Source organism: Lygodium microphyllum, chromosome 1, assembly GCF_053477565.2.
Source record: "Lygodium microphyllum isolate KBCC chromosome 1, Lygodium_microphyllum_v1.1.10, whole genome shotgun sequence".
In the NCBI taxonomy this organism is placed as follows: Eukaryota; Viridiplantae; Streptophyta; class Polypodiopsida; order Schizaeales; family Lygodiaceae; genus Lygodium; species Lygodium microphyllum.
Genome location: NC_141135.1, coordinates 150,683,686 through 150,700,556, shown reverse-complemented (window position 1 = coordinate 150,700,556; position 16,871 = coordinate 150,683,686). Strand labels below are relative to the sequence as shown.

Sequence of the window (16,871 nt, the reverse complement as noted above, 5' to 3'; positions counted from 1 at the left end):
ATATATGTTCGCATGGAATCGTGTGAAGTAGTAGGCCCAGTACTGTCCATGCCTGCACCAATCCTGTTGCCTTTTTTGGCATGGACTTCAACCCAATCAGTAGCACGGGAATCCTGTCCCGAAACCTGTTGTTTACCTTTGGCCAGAACTTGGGGCGGGTGGGTAGGATCCAGCGACTCGGCATCGCACACCATATCTTCCATGGGCGGAGCAACATGAGCTGCATCCGAAACGTGTTGTTGCTCGGGGCATTCAGCCATAAAGTGCCCCAACTGTCCACAGGAAAAACAATGGCCAGCAAAATTGCCCCATTTCAAACGAAAGTGTAACGGATGCATTCCAGAGCAATTGAGGCGTAACCATGCAGGCCATTTCCGTGCGGTATCCCATAACATGCACAAGCGGTTGCGATTCACCGCCCTGAGACTGGGAGGGACCAGAACCGTGCCCACAGCGGCCATAGCGTCCTTTAATAGCGGCCAATAAACAGCCGGACAATTTTCCACTTCTACCCACACAGGGCATTCACGTTGCAGGAGGCGCTGGAAGTCTGCCATCGGGCGCCATGGAACCACATGTACCAGCCGACGATCAAAAAACAAAGGCAGTTTAGACAGAAGCGCAGCACGGTGCATCTCTGTTTTCAAAAGGACCTCAAAGAAACCCCGGGATCCAACAAAAATCTCTTCAACACATTCCCCTTGTAGCAGACTCTGCAGCCATTGGCGAATACGGGAAAGCAGCGGGATGCGACCAGTGAAGAAGAGTATCACCGCGCGATCATAAAATACCGAAAAGGAGCGTAGGACAGTTTTTGGCTCAACGGTAGCTTCCAGAACATCGTCTGGAGCAGAGGCAGAGAAGGCTTCCTGGTTATGTTGAACATATTCACCAAGCAGAGTGTTGGCAAATTCCAACAGATGCTCCCAGTCCACCTCCTGAGAGTCCACCGGATCCGAAGCGACCTGCGCATAGGAACGATCCGGAGAAACGCCTATCTCTTCCGGGGTGTGCTTGGTACGTTTGCCCGCAGGCTGGATGTCAGGACCCGGGGGCAATTATTCAGTACACAGAACCATATCCTCGGGTTCCTCAGCATCCGAGTCCGGGCCAAGTGCTGCCACCGTTTGATCTAGGAAATCCAGATCCAAACCAGCCATCGTGTATGACGAACTGATCTCACAGAAGGCCTGACCGGCACTCTCTCTCTCGCTGTCTCTTGCTGAGTATAGAGCAGATGGCACGCGATCCCGGACGCTGCCTAACTGACGAAGGTCAGGTTTAGGGTTTTCACAGGCGCTGGGCGCCTAGCGTCAAGGGTAGGCTACTGTGGATAGGGCGGCAGAACTGAGGATGGCGGGATGATCGAGGGCGCAGGGCAGAGGCCTCGCCAGCAGAAGCCCTAAACGCAGAGGGCAGACGAGCAAGGCACTAGGCAGAGCCCGCCACTCAGGCGGGCGACAGCAGGGCGGGGACCGCTGATGAAGGGCCAGCCAGCAGCGGGGCGGGGGACTTAGTCACGTCCGACGGGGCGTGAGAGACACGCGACTGGGCGCCAGGGAGCTGCGGCCGACGGATCGTCAGGGGCGGGCGACGGATCGTCAGGGACAGGCCTGCGGGCGGTGGGCAACGGACGACGACGCGGACGAAGGCGAGGCGGCGACTATAGGCGACAACGTGAACCCGGCAGGCTATGGCGGCGCGACCTCCCCGCGATCATCTCTCTCTCTCTCTCTCTCTCTCTCTCTCTCTCTCTCTCTCTCTCTCTCTCTCTCTCTCTCTCTCTCTCTCTCTCTCTCTCTCTCTCTCTCTCTCTCTCTCTCTCTCTCTCTCTCTCTCTCTCTCTCTCTCTCTCTCTCTCTCTCTCTCTCTCTCTCTCTCTCTCTCTCTCTCTCTCTCTCTCTCTCTCTCTCTCTCTCTCTCTCTCTCTCTCTCTCTCTCTCTCTCTCTCTCTCTCTCTCTCTCTCTCTCTCTCTCTCTCTCTCTCTCTCTCTCTCTCTCTCTCTCTCTCTCTCTCTCTCTCTCTCTCTCTCTCTCTCTCTCTCTCTCTCTCTCTCTCTCTCTCTCTCTCTCTCTCTCTCTCTCTCTCTCTCTCTCTCTCTCTCTCTCTCTCTCTCTCTCTCAAGTTTGAATCACTGAATTGAAAAATTTGCAAAGGGCCTTCTAGCCAACCAGGCAGACTCAAAGACAGGTACGAAACAACACATAGAGCCAAAATCTCTCTCTTACAGATTAAGAATGTGAGGTAGGATGGTGCTGGAAAGGCGGCCCCCATCAGACTGCACATGCTCGCCTCCCTCCTTCCTGTCCATGCTTTGAATTTGGGCTGCACTGTCTTCGGCGATCGTCGCTGTTGTCGTTAAAACGATGATGATGAATGCTCCTTCTCTCTCTCTCTCTCTCTCTCTCTCTCTCTCTCTCTCTCTCTCTCTCTCTCTCTCTCTCTCATACACACAATGGCACAATGTGACCATTCTCTCCCATGGGCTACCATTCAAATTTCAAATGTCAAATTTTGAAATCTCTCTCTCTCTCTCTCTCTCTCTCTCTCTCTCTCTCTCTCTCTCTCAAGCTCAAGTTCTCCACTCCTCCTTCCAAGCTCTCCATCCCTCCTACTCTCTCAAGCTCTCTCCTTCCTTCAACTTCTCAAGTTCCTCCTCCATCAAGCTCTAGCCTCTCTCTACTCCCTCAAGCTCTCTACCCTTTCCACTCCAATCTTCAATCATCTCCCCCTCCACCCCTTACCCTCTCTCCATACATCATCAACAAGACCCCCTCTTCATGAGGCCTTTTGTTTGCATTGTGCCTACTTCAAGCGAGTGAAGGGGAAATCCAATACTTGCAAGTGGCAATGCAAGTATTGCCCAAAGCTCCAAATCTCATCCATCACTCGCTTCTCATCCACCCTCGCAAATTAGTAGGGAATGCCACTCCATACCCCGATATTCCTAATGATATCTATTAAGATTGTCGTCAGAAATACTTGCCAGTAAAGTGATGCAAAGGCCTTTCAAGGGCGAGAGAGGAGGTGGTCTCTCCCGATCATGAGGTCTCAGATATGGAAGAAGAACCATCTCCATTTCCTCCGTTGGAGGGGCTTCTTCTATCCCATCTAGAAAAAGCCATTCGAGTGGTGCAACTATGTACGAGAGGCAAGCCACTCTTGCCCAAGCAACAGGGCAAGTTTCTAGTCCTCTTTTTTCTCAAGGAGAGGCAAAGGCAAGCAAAAATAGATATTGCACACACCATAATTGAGTGCAATCTCTATTTCCATATCCTCAAAGTGGATTGATGGAAGTGGATGGTAAAAGCTATTGTTGTGTTTGTCCATGAGAGGGATGGTACAATCTCACATACAATGACATGAGTATTGAGAAACTTGATGAGGAGAGAGACAGGATGGGCAAGCCACTTGTGCGTGCCACTTGGGTGAAGTATGGATCCTCTATCCTGTCATATGTATGGACTAACTGCAAATAAAGGGCAATCATCAACATCCTCGTCTCTTGCTCACTTGGCACATACTTCCTACAAGCTGTGTATGGACTAACTGCAAATAAAGGGCGATCATCAACATCCTCGTCTCTTGCTCACTTGGCACATACTTCCTACAAGCTGTGTATGCCAACACAAAGAGAAGGTCAACCACAAGCTCCTTCATGTATTGGCACATACGGCAAGTCATCATTGAGGTAATGCTTCTAAATCCATTATCTTGCAATCTCTCTTTTCTGTTGACCTCCCAAATCTATTCTAACTTCATCATGTGTAATCTTGTAGATTATTCCGCAAAATGTTGTGTAAGCTATCACGAACAACAACTCAAATTGTGCATCTATGGAACCAAAAATCAAGGCCGAGTTTCCATCCATAGTATAGACACTATGCACTACACATTGTCTAGATCCTCTTATGGAAGATTGTAAGCAAGTTGAAGTGGGTGGCCAAGACTGTCAACAACGGCCAACTCCTAGATCCGAGTTCTTACAATTTATCACTCGTACTCAAACTTGGAGTTGAAGAAGCCTTCGAAGACTCGATTTGCGATCATGTGACTTGTCATCGACTCTCTATGACATCCACAACAAGCTCCAAAAAATGGTCGTGTCAAATTAATTCAAGGAGCGGCTTAAAGGTGAGTCCACATCAAGCCGAGCAATAGCAAAGGCTGTTATACAGCTTTGCTTAAAGGAGGAATTTCGGATGGACATAAGAGGCATTGTCATTGCCATCACTTCCATCTACAAGGTGCTTCGCATGACGACGTGGAGGGGACTACTATTGGCCTCCTCTATCATCTTATGGCGGACGCAACGGAAAAGATACAATCATCGATCATCTTGGATGAAGAGGCCTCTTCTTCATGGTATTCCTTTTATTTAATTTTGTTAATGATTCATGCTTCTTTTTAGTTTTAGCATTTATGATTCACATTGTCTGTAGATACTACCCCTAAAAGAGATGATATTCTCATTTTGACGAATAAGAGATGGGACTGGATGAAGCGACCCATCCATGGTTTCGCGGCACTCTTGCATCCTGCCTTCAACAAACTCTCTCTCTCTCTTTATAAATGCCAATGTCCTTGCACCTTTCTTTCAAAGGCTTTAGCAAAAGAGCACCATGGTGCCTTCTCTAAGGGCTCATAAATTATAGTGATCTAAGGGATACCGCTTTCGTATGCACCATTTGTTGGAAGTGAATATCATTGGTGATATCTCTTTTTTTATGAAAGCCATTTGGCTACTAATTGCCCCGCCTCAAAAAAAGGGCCTTGGGTACTCTTACATAGGTTTGAAAATCTCTTCTTTTTTTTCATTTGATTCTAGTTACAACTTGCAAGTTTAAAGTTTAAACTTGTTTTCTCTTCCATGGTTTAGGATTGCTCGCCGGGTGTATATGAGAGAAATTGATCCACCTATTCCCTCGTGCACATCAAAACTCATAATAAGCTTAGCACACGGCAATTGGAGCCACTAATTTACCGTTGCTCCAATTTACACATGCTACATAATATGCATGAGATATCTATGGCAAGACAGGTTTACCATATTTTTATACTTTTTAATCCATAACTTTATTCATAAATTATGTAATATATTTAGAGATGTTTCACTTATCTAATCTAAGTTTTTCATCTTGTAAATGTACAAGTAAATGTGGATGTGCTCAAGCTCTCTGCTAGCACACTTAAAAGTGTGACTCACGAGAGGGATTTGGAGGAGAAGCAAATATTTAGGGAGCTTTATTTGAAACTCAAGAAGATAGACCGGCAAGTCTCTCGCGCTCGTGCATACCGAGCCAGTGTTGTTTGCCCTCCCACCGCTAGTAGTGGAGCTTCTACTTTAGCATCCATATCAGCTACCCATGATACTCACAAGGCCCTTAGATGCTATATGAGGCAGGGGAGTGGCTCGAGAAGCACTCCTAGTTCGGCCCATGAGAATATACCTATCATTACCTCTCACATAGAGCTTAGAGAGCCCGAGTATAAGGAGGAGGCAATGTCATTAGTGAGAGTGATTTTGTTAAGGAGAGTGATGGCTTCTCAAGCAACGACGACGATGCTTCTACCTCTAATGCCGATAGTGATATGAGTGCTTAGAGCCCAAGGATTTGTCATTTGATTATGTATCTTGATTCAGATTGAGCCATGGCTTTTATCTCAATCCATTTTTGTGTATCTTTTTGTATGAGATTACCAATTTGACTCACAATAAAGTTGTTGGTTTCATTATTCAAGAATCATGAGTCATAAATCATACTACTCTTGGGTCTTGAGTCTTGTTTCAACTCTCTTTTGCACTTACTTTTGGCTCGAATCTCTAAGTTTATGTTTCAAGTCCAAACATTAAGCATGGACTTTAAATTATATGTTTTTTTTTCATCGGACATAAGTCCAGGATTTATTAGTCCGATTAGTACCGTACTAGTATCGGATGGTACTAATCGGATGCTATCGGATGTGAAAACCTTGCATATGTGCAAGTCACATTTGCACATTTGGTTGACTTTTAATCAAATGCTAAGCAAAGCAATAAAATTCCACGTCCTCGTAACAATCCCAGTAGCTCAAAAAGGACTTATCCAATCCAACGATCTTCTCTAGGACACTTGCCTGAGGGCAGTGCCAAAAGTGCTCTCTCTAATTCCTCCTCTGTAAAAAGGGCCATCAGATATCTGTTCATCCATCTACAACCACCCTCCTAGTGCTCTGCCATACTATCTCATTGTCCCTCTCATAGCACAAGTGTCTAGCTGTAGATCCTAGCAGAGATATGTAATACTCGATAGCCATCTGCCTTGATAGCCACGAGGGTCTAGTTGTAGAGCCTAACAAAGCTATGTAATACACAATAGTCACCTGTCCCGAATCGTGAGAGTCCTGTGCAATGGATCCCTCAGTTCTCCCGAGTCTTCATACACCCTGTCTACAGTGTTTCAGCGCTGTGGTGTGAAATAAATCTCTGTTAACCTCATCTTCAGACCAAGTGCAAAAAGAAAGTCTCACATGAAACATGTACTCTGAACTGGCTTCCTTCATGGCATCAATCTCTGCTCTGACAATAGGCATCCCACCCATCTGCAGACTGGACTTTTCTCCTCTCTGTATAGTGCAGCCAGTGATGCTCTAGTAGTTGCATCAGAGGTCTCAAGGGCAGTGCCAAAAAAGGGAGCCTGAGAATCGATAACACCTGCTCAATAGGCTCAGGCAGAATGTCTCCTGAAGTCTGTAGCAGTCGCACAAGGACGGCTGCAAAGTTCACTTGAAGAAAGTAAAAGTATCAACAGTACAACATTCCCAAATGATCCAAAGGGTCTAAAATCTCATCCAAGAGAAAAATAAGGCCTCGAACTTTTGGTGTGCATTTTTAAGTACACACTTCTTCTGTTTTGTGAAACCATTGTTCATTACCTCACAATAATGTACAGGCAACAAAGACTTCATAGAAAAACCTTTTCCAAAAATCCAAAGAATTTGTAAAACGCATCCATAGCAATAGCATCTAGATCACCAGCATCATAGCAATCACATAAGGATTGCTGCAACATAAGGAAAAACTAGGTTTAAGGTTGAAATGACAGTTTGCCAGTAAAAGCATGGTTTTTCTGAGTCTAAACAAAGAGAGCCCAGTGTCTCAACTGGTGAAGCGATCAGAATATTAGAATATCCTTCAAAGAGCCAGAAAATTTTCCCAAATCATTGGCTTGGAAATCTAGCATGCTATATCCAGAAAGGCCATCCCAAAAAAACCTAATTTCTATGCAGTACCATAATAAATGTGGTACTAATTCACATGCATCTGAACATCTTAAACATGCAGGTGGTGTAATGCAGCATTTGGCCAACTTTTGTACCAAGGAAACACTTTGCTTTGCCAATTTTTCCCAAGATTGGATTTCCAACATTTTAGGGATTTGCCCAGGTGCCAGAGTGCATTGCCATGCTTGTCAATCCATGGTGAAGGCAAAATAGGTTTGTGCATCCTCAATGGATGACATGACTTTTGATCTGCAAGTCATCAAAAATTGTACTCTAATGAATGTATACACACACACAAATGCACACAGGCAAACCTTTTTCTTATGAGATGACTATACCTTTGGATAGGTCACCTTTCATGTATGTATCTAACACTGGTTTGCTCAAGTATGAATGTGCAAAATCATATAGAGTAACTACCCACATATACTAGATATGAGTCACCGACTATTACACTAGAATCTTGTCCCTTATAATTTTTAATGAATCAAGAATCACAACAAAAGGACCAAGCTAAGGCAAGAATTGATCACCTCAAACCTTCCAAAAAATGATCGTAGCCCTTTGAGAGAGAGTCCAAAACTCTCCACTTGTTGGATAGAATTTCGTAACCATTTAGACATGTACTCTGAATTGCCTGCTCTCTTGTATCTCTCATCTGCAGTTTTATATGCAAAGGCTCAAAACTTCAAAATGAATGTACAAAGGCTCAACAAAATTATACTTTTGACCAAACTTGCATACCCAATAGCAATATAGCACCATAATCATTGCGATGCCTAATGCAGCGTCCTGTTCATTTTGCAAAAGCATCAGCCGAAATTAGCCAGGATTTTGCTTTCAAGCTTCAACAAAGTACATCAGTATTTCTCAATTTTAAGCATACTTTGATAGGCAATGAACTTTATTCATATTTCATGATGGAAACTATGTGACTCAAATGCTTGTCTACTTGCAAATGCAGCCTAAGAATAGTTAGAGTACAAACCCACTGCTTGATTAAGTGCTCGGAAAGCCTGGTAACAGTACCATTGATCACCACTGAGAAGATTTTTCGAGGATTTATACTGAGAATTGTATTGCTTCTTCATATTAATCTGAAGATCTTTCCTGTAAGAAATTAAGTATACAATCAATAGACTCATAAAAACAGTCTTCTTTTTGCAAGCATTCATCTACATGGATAAAAGTATAATAACTAGAACAGTCAACAAATTGGTTTCTAATCATATTAAAAGGCATATATTGTTGACATTGAAACTTACATTCATAGTTGAACACAACGTTCATGCAGTCAGAAATATGTGTAACACTTGATTATCAAATAGTCGGCCTTTCCATCTTCGGCTCTGATGTTCATCCCAGAGTTAAGAGAGAGAGCTCAAGGACTGGGTTGTTTATTACTAGATGTTGGGGGTAAAGGCGCCTCTGCCTAGCCGCCCGTGTATTACTACACTGACAGTACCCGCCATTGCACAATGCAGGTGGCGGGCACCCGTCACCGTCACTTTATTCTTTATTCTTTTAGTGACAGTTTGAATAACGGAAGGCCCAGTCACACATTGTGACTGTTGGAGTTCCCATTTGTGTCTCTCTCTCTTCTTGCTCTTGCTCTCTGCCATAGCTCAAGCAATCTTCGATCCTTCTCACCTTTCAACTGCTATCAGAGCTTTGGATTAGAGCTTGATCATGGAGCTTGGCCCGGCATTACTTCAGCCCGGATTGAAGACTTAGAGCTTGGAGCTTCAATGCCAACCATGGCTTCTTCCCCCCGAGGTAAGATTTCATCCCCTGCCTCTCCCGACCCTCATAGGCTCATTGCAGGTGTTCCTTGGCTTCATTGGGCACCTTGTATGCCACCATTTGCCCCCTTATCCTCAGCATAACTAGCAGGCCCCACAGTCAGCTCATGTTTTTTTTGCGCCTGTTTCAAAATCTGGCTCAAAAATCCCATTTTTTCTCATATCTCGGGCATCCAAAACCCGATTTAGGCAAGGTAAGAGTTCAACTTCGGGTTTTGGCACGCTCTGGACGAGATAACGATGTCAAATCTGCCAAATTCTGATCACAGCATTTTCTGCAACAGATCTGAGTTGATTTACAACAAGAAAATGTCATGCTCTTAGCTTATGTGATGCTCCCGAGGCTTGGTATTTGATGCCCAAATACTTTGGGGATGTTTGCCCAATGTTTTGAGATGCTTTGGGACTTGGTTTGAGCTTCCATAGCTCGATTTATGCAAGGATTTACTGTTGTACATTGTTTGGCCAGCAAGGTTTTATCAGGAACGGCTTATGCATAATGCTCTTTGTTGACATTCAGGTGTCTTGTTGGATGTATTGATGCTTGGTCATCATGATTTATACCCGGATATGCTATTTGAGAGCTATTGAGCCTTGATTTGGATGCGGACATTTCGTTGTTGGTTGGGATTTATGGTACCTTGGTTGACAGGTTATTTTACCTCCAGCTTGGTTATGCCTATTGGTTTCAGGCTATGTCTTTGGGATATGCAATAAAGTATTGACCTTTGGGATACGACATCAAGCTTGTCTTTGGTTCCGGATCTTCATTTGAGCTTAAGCTCGGCTTTGGAATGCATTTGATGCTCCATCTTGGATGTACATATGGCATGTATGTTACCTATGTCTGACCGGTCTTGACATGCTTGGCCTATGCTACTACTACATGCTAGTTACATTGTTTGGAGCCGATTGCTACTAGTGCCTTGACTTGGCTTGCATTGGGCTTCCCAGAACTTACTTGGAATATTTCTTGGCTTGCCAGAGTTGTATCTGGGATATAGTTGATGTCTATCGATGCTATCCTTGGAGGCTACAGAGCCTATATACTCATGATGTCTTATTGATGTCTGGTCTTGGATCTTTCATTATTAGTGCTCTCATGTGGCTCTCTTGAGCTTCTTGGCTTGATCCATATGGCTTTTGTGCCAGTGGGGGCATCGTTGGATGTTTGACAAACATTGAGCATGTGGTTTATGCTATTGAGCTTTGAGTCTTCTGAGACTGGGATCTTCTTCACTTAGATGTTGCATGGTTGATATGTCATGGTCCGCATACATGTACTTGGACTGATTTGGTCTTTGCACTTACTGAGCATACACCTCTTTGTGTCAGGTCTTGCCAGTGTTGTGTACACTTTGCCCTATTACACAGGGGGTGTCCCGGCTTACTGACGGATTCGTTTGACATGCTTGGGTGTTTGCTCGATGTCCGTATAGCTGTCATATGCTAATTTATGCCCACTTGATGCTGGTTATGCTTTGGCAGTCAGTGGTTGACTTGGTGCATTGATTTTGCCTACAGTTTGCTCTCATTGTACCTGGCTGTAATTTACTACAGCAAGCACTTACGTATGGACTAATGTGGAATTTTCATGCTGAATCATCCTGATTTTATGTACTTTTGATGGTACTTGGTAGGCAGCATCATTAGCTATCAGTTCCTCGTCATTTTGCCTTGGTTTTGGCAGTATCCTTTGGCTGTTTACAGCAAAAAACAGCAAGCAATTTTGAATTGTCTGCACTGTTTTGGACTGCATTATGGGTTCTTCTTTCACTAGCAGTGCTATCTTCCACATCACTAAGCTTGATGGTACGAATTATGCCTATTAAAAGAGCGAAGTTTGACAGGTATTGGTGCAAAAATCATAGATAAAGCCACTAAGGATGCATGGCGAGCAACCTGAAACTCTAACTGATGACGAATGGGATAAGCTGGATGAGTTATGCAAGTCCACCCTCATCTTGTGTCTCACTGAACAGGTGCATTACAATGTGGTTGAGGAAGCACAGAGTGCTTGGCAGCTTTTGAATAAAATTAAGAACCTCTATGACAAGAAAAGTCCAAAAAGTCAAATGTATTGGCTGAAGCAACTTATGCTCCTGCCCATGAAGGAGTATATGACAATGTCTACTCATTTGAGCCAATTCTATGCTATTCTCCAGAACTTGACTTCGCAAGGTATTACCTTTAATGATGAGGTTACTCCATTGTTTTTACTTGGGACTCTAAGTGAGTCATGGGATGTATTCCGCACTGCCTTATGCGCTCTTGCTACTATTTTGAGCTTGCCTGATGTAGAGAGTGCTCTTCTGCAGAAAGAGATCAACCGTAAGAACTTGGATGCCTCTCGTGTGTCGCACGATTTGACTGTTAGAGGTAGAGATGGTAATGGCAAGAATGACCGTCGAAATGACCGTGGCAGAGACTTGCAGAAATCTAGGTCTAAGTCGCATGGTAAGTCGCGCAACAAGTCTCGTGGGAGAAATGCTAATGTGACATGTCATCATTGCAGCAAAAAGGGTCATATCCGCCCATAGTGTCATGAGTTGCGCAATGAGAAGCGCAAAGAGAAGAGAAAAGACAACGTACAAAAAAGTCCTTTGATCGTAGTATTATGCCTACGAAATCCAGTGTGAAAATCGAGGAGATAAATGTCATGCAGACTGACGACTCCGATGAGGAGTACATACTTGCAGCTAGTTTTTATGATGCTACATCGTTGACCGATGTTCACTCTGTGTATGCGCAATGCTGGATTTTGGATTTTGGTGATTCATTTCATGTTACACCATACTTGCAGCTAGTTCTTGTGATGCTACGTCGTTGACCGATATTCACTCTATGTATGCGCAGTGCTGGCTTTTGGATTTTGATGCTTCATTTCATGTTACACCATGCCGTGAGTGGTTCCACTCCTACCACACTATCTCTGGTTCAGTTCCCTTGGGTGATGACAGGTCACTTGCTATTGTTGGCATTGAAAACGTACAGCTGCAGTTTTCTGTTACAAGATGTACCTCATGTACCTGCGCTTACACGCAATCTTATGTCTACAGGGCAGCTTGATGATGATGGGTTTCATATTTCTTTTGGAAATTCTTCCTGGAAGATCACCCGTGGGCAGACTTGTGCTTGCTAAAGGTGCCAAAGCTGGCAACCTCTATCCTCTTGTAGTTGATGGGTCCTCTGTTGACCATGTTTTGTCAGTGGATTCCATCCCACATGTATCTCTTTGGCATGCCCGTTTGGGCCATATGTCCTTGAAGGAAATGAAAGCGCTTTCTAGTTTGCACTACTTATCGCCCCTTGACTACGCATGTTTTGATTTATGTGAGGATTGTCTTTATGGCAGACAGACTAGGAATACGCATAAGAAGTCTGGTAGGATACACATGAGTGAGCCCTTGGCATTGATACATTCGGATGTCTGTGGACCCACGCCCTGTCAGTCTATGGGTGGTGCAAAGTATTTTGTGACGTTCATTGACGATTTTTCGCGTAAAGTCTGGGCTTACCCCATTAAGCTTAAGTCCGAAGTCTTAGCTGTGTTTCAGAGATGGCTTGCATTGATTGAGAACCAAACTGGGCATAGGCTGAAATGCCTTAGAACTGACAATGGGGGAGAATATGTGTCACGTGCTTTCGAGCAACTATGTGACGAGAGGGATATTAAGCGTCAGTTGACCACCCCCTATACCCCACCCAAGAATGGTTTGGCTAAGCGGATGAATAGAACCATCCAAGAGCGTGTACGCAGTATGCTTAGCCATGCAGGCTTACCACAGAGCTTTTGGGCTGAGGCAGTCAGTACAACTGTGCATATCATAAATAGATCACATTCTAATGGTTTGGATTTCTAGGTTGCAAAGGAGATATGGACTGGAAAACCTTCGTCTTATGTGCATCTACGTGTATTTGGATGTGAGGCATTCTGCCATGTGCCCAAAGACAAGCGTACTAAGTTGGATCCTAAAAGTGTCAAATGCATTTTCCCTGGCTATAGGGATGCAGGCGAGATGGGTTATCGCCTCTGGGATCCGCAAGCGCGGAAAGTCATCTACAGCCATAATGTAGTCTTCCATGAAGACAAGATGCATGGGCAGCCTGAGAAGGTGGTAGAGATACGCAGTGTTATATTTCAGGAGGAGCCACGTGCTCCTGCAGAGCCAATTGGACAACCTACAGTAGCAGTTGAGGCCACGGTGTTGGACCGGCCGCAGAGCCTGCCGTGAGACGGTCTACTAGAGATAGACGTCCACCTGATAGATTTGAGCCCTCGATGCATTATGTCTTGGTTACGGATGCAGGAGAGCCTCTCACCTATGATGAGGCTATGCGCAGGGGTGACAGTCACTCCTGGGAGAGGGCTATGCAGTCTGAGATAGACTCCCTGCACAAGAATATGACTTGGGATTTGGTTACACTGCCTCGGGACAAGAAGGCTTTGCCATGCAAATGGATGTACAAGCTAAAAAGTATCCCTGGAAACCCCAATCCGGCTTATAAGGCAAGACTTGTCGCTAAGGGCTTTAAATAGGAGCATGGAGTTGACTTTGATAAAGTCTTTTCTCATGTGGTCAAGATGACCATCCTACGCTTGGTTTTGACCTTAGTCGCGCAGCTTGACTTGGACTTGTACCAGATAGATGTCAAGACTACATTCTTGCATGGGGATTTGCATAATGAGATATACATGGAGCAACCTAAGGGCTTTGCAAAACCTGGCAAGGAGTACCTAGTGTGCAAGTTGAAGAAAAGTCTTTATGGCTTGAAGCAGGCACCTAGGAAGTGGTCTCATAAGTTTGATGCCTTTACGGAGTCATAGGGCTACAGCAGAAGTGCTATGGATCCGTGTCTTTACACGAAGAAAGCCCGTGATGGCTCATTGCTTATTTTGGTACTTTATGTGGATGATATGCTGATAGCAGGAAAAACTCATGATGAGCTGGATACTCTTAAATCTCAACTGAAGAAGAGCTTTGAAATGAAGGATTTGGAACAAGCCTCTCACATTCTTGGTATGCGCATTAAGCGCGACAGGCATCAGGGACTACTCTACCTCTCATAGAGGGAGTACATTCATAAAGTCCTTGAGTGTTTCCACATGCAGGACATAAAGCCTATCGGCTGTCCATTACCTTCTTATGTGAAGGTTTCACAGGCTAATTGTCCGCACGGATGAGCAGAGGGCCGAGATGATCAAGATCCCTTATGCATCAGCCATGGGCAGTTTGATGTATACCATGATAGCCACTTGTCCAGATATTGCCTTTATAGTTGGTGTTGTGACACACTATATGGCTACGCATGGCAAAAAGCATTGGGATGCCGTAAAGGATATCATGAGATACCTAAAGGGCACAACAGATATGTGTATTTGCTATGGCAGTCAGGATACAAGAGTTGTGGGCTACACAAACTCCGATTATGCAAGACATGCAGATAGTAAAAAGTCCACTTTCGGCTATGTCTTTACCTATGCTAGAGGTGTTGTTTCTTGGATGTCCAAGGTTCAAAAGTGTACGGCTCTCTCTACCACTGAGGCCGAGTATGTTGCAACCATTGAGTCTTGCAAGGAGGCCATATGGTTGGGTCGTTTGCTTCATGACCTTGGGATTGATACTATACCTACGCTGCATTCGGATTCTATGAGTGCTATTCAACTAGCCAAGAATCCAATCTTCCATGCGAAGACGAAACACATTGAGGTGAGGTATCACTTCATACGTGAGGTCGTGGAGGACAAGTCTGTTGACCTTGTCAAGATCTCCACTGACAAAAATCCCGCAGATCTACTCACGAAAAGCCTCATTACTAAGCACTTTGCCTTTCTCAGGAGATTGATGGGCATTGGATGAGATGACGTTTTTCCTCATCCTATTGTACATGTGTACATTATATTGTCTTTTCTTTTTCTTTTCACTCCTCACGGGGATAGATTCACCTTTAAGTGGAAAGTTGTTGGGAATAAAGGCGCCTCTGCCTAGCCGCCCGTGTATTACTACACTTACAGTACCCGCCATTGCACACTGCAAGTGGCGAGCGCCCATCGCTGTCACTTTATTCTTTATTCTTTTAGTGACAGTTTGAATAAAAGAGGCCCTGTCACACATTGTGACTGTTGGAGTTCCCATTTGTGTCTCTCTCTCTTCTTGCTCTTGCTCTCTGCCATAGCTCACTTCCAAGCAAGCTTCGATCCTTCTCACCTTTCACTAGAGGCCAAAGTGATATACGAGACCAAATACTGATAAGAACTAATCCACTTGTTTCATTATGGATGAACAAAGGAAAATGCATAAAACACAATAAAACAAGAGCTCTTGGTGGCTCTCCTACCATCGTACAAGAATCATCATAGAGTTAAGGTAGAGAGATCTCAGCTCCTCCATGATAATCTGATGAACTATATCTCCTCAGGAATATCCAACAGTGGTGAGAGATAACAACTTCAATCCTCAAATAATCTGATGGATGCCCGTTGGCTCAGGGACAAGGCCTCCTGGCTTTGTGTAGCTCTGTAACTGTCTATGGTCACACCCAATAGTCCTCTACTAGCTGGAGCTGACATTGGTGATCCATCTTGCATTTGTGATTATATGCTCTTGAAGAATTCTGTCTGTTGTTGCATGCCGTGCACACCTTCTGGTACTGATTCTCAGACCTAGCTCAATGAATCTCAATGTCTGTGAATCTCCAAAACATGAAGTCCAGACTCCAAAGAAACTTTGGTCAAGGAATGTGCCATAACCTGACACTTTGAACCAAATCCCTGCTAGAAAAGGCAATTGTGGGAACCTCATCTTTCATAGTAGGGCATCTATGTATAAACTACTCTTATCTCTCTACATCCTACATCTAGCATTCTTGGTATATCTTGTCCTCTAGTGCCTCCCCAAAGCGTCAACCTGTATCAACTCAAGTTGCATTGGCTTTTTAGCACCTCTCATCCTAAATTACATATGCATGACCATCTATCAATAATCCTACTTTGCTGATAAAGTTGTCCCCAAAGAGATGAAACAAGAAATGGCAGATGGCAGTTGGTGAGATTCATGTCCTCTTGGTGTGTATGTTGGTGATGTCCATCCTAATCCATCAGTTCAGCTCAGTGTGGCTGAGCTGCTTGGTGGTGCATCTAGGCTGTATTTTAGAGGTCATAGTGCATCCATTTGGAGCCCACAGTCCCTCAACCACACAAACCACATTCTAGTTATTCTCGAGGGATTACAACTCCTTTAATGGCTGAGTAACTTTACAAGATCATCTCTCCTCCTCAGATGCTGCACATCTTCCAAATCATCAATACATTTATAGATGTAGTTTCATCAAAAGGTAGAGGCATTTGCACTGCAGAAGAAATGACAGTATCAAATAGTCAGCCTTCAAGTTTTGCCTCTGATGTTCATCCCAAAAACAAAGAGAGATCTCAAGGACTGGGTTGCTTACTACTAGAGGCCAAAGTGATATACGAGACGAAACAATGATTGCAACTAATCTACGGATTCTTTCTTAATGGCTGAACAAAGGAAAATATATGAAACACAACAAAGTAAGAGCTATTGGTAGATCTCCCTCCTACCATCCTACACAATCATCGTAGAATCATGGTGGAGTGATCTCAGCTCCTCCATGATAGTCTGCTAAAGTATATCACCTCAGGAATATCCAACAGTGGTGAGAGATGATAGCTTCAATCCTCAAATGATCTCTTAGCTGTCCATTGGCTTGGGGACAAGGCCTCTTGGCTTTGCATAGCTCTGTAACTGTCTATGGTCACGCCCAATGGTCCTCCACCTGGTCAA

The 16,871-nt window shown here is 44.4% G+C and overlaps 1 protein-coding gene across 5 annotated transcripts in view; it reads right to left on the bottom strand.

Moving 5' to 3' along the window:
* The window catches only part of LOC148041821 (uncharacterized), a 163,270-nt gene that overhangs the window by 49,278 nt on the left and 97,121 nt on the right, over positions 1-16,871 (bottom strand). For all 5 annotated transcript variants that reach the window (XR_015691586.1, XR_015691580.1, XM_087682829.1 and 2 more), the window contains exons 21-23: positions 8,253-8,374; positions 8,009-8,056; positions 7,798-7,922 (exon numbers count right to left, since the gene is read on the bottom strand). Coding sequence is in view for 3 of the 5 variants with exons in the window: in XM_087682829.1 (XP_087538955.1) it covers positions 7,798-7,922; positions 8,009-8,056; positions 8,253-8,374 (295 nt within the window). In the remaining 2 variants the exon portion in view is untranslated. The remainder of the gene's footprint in view (positions 1-7,797; positions 7,923-8,008; positions 8,057-8,252; positions 8,375-16,871) is intronic.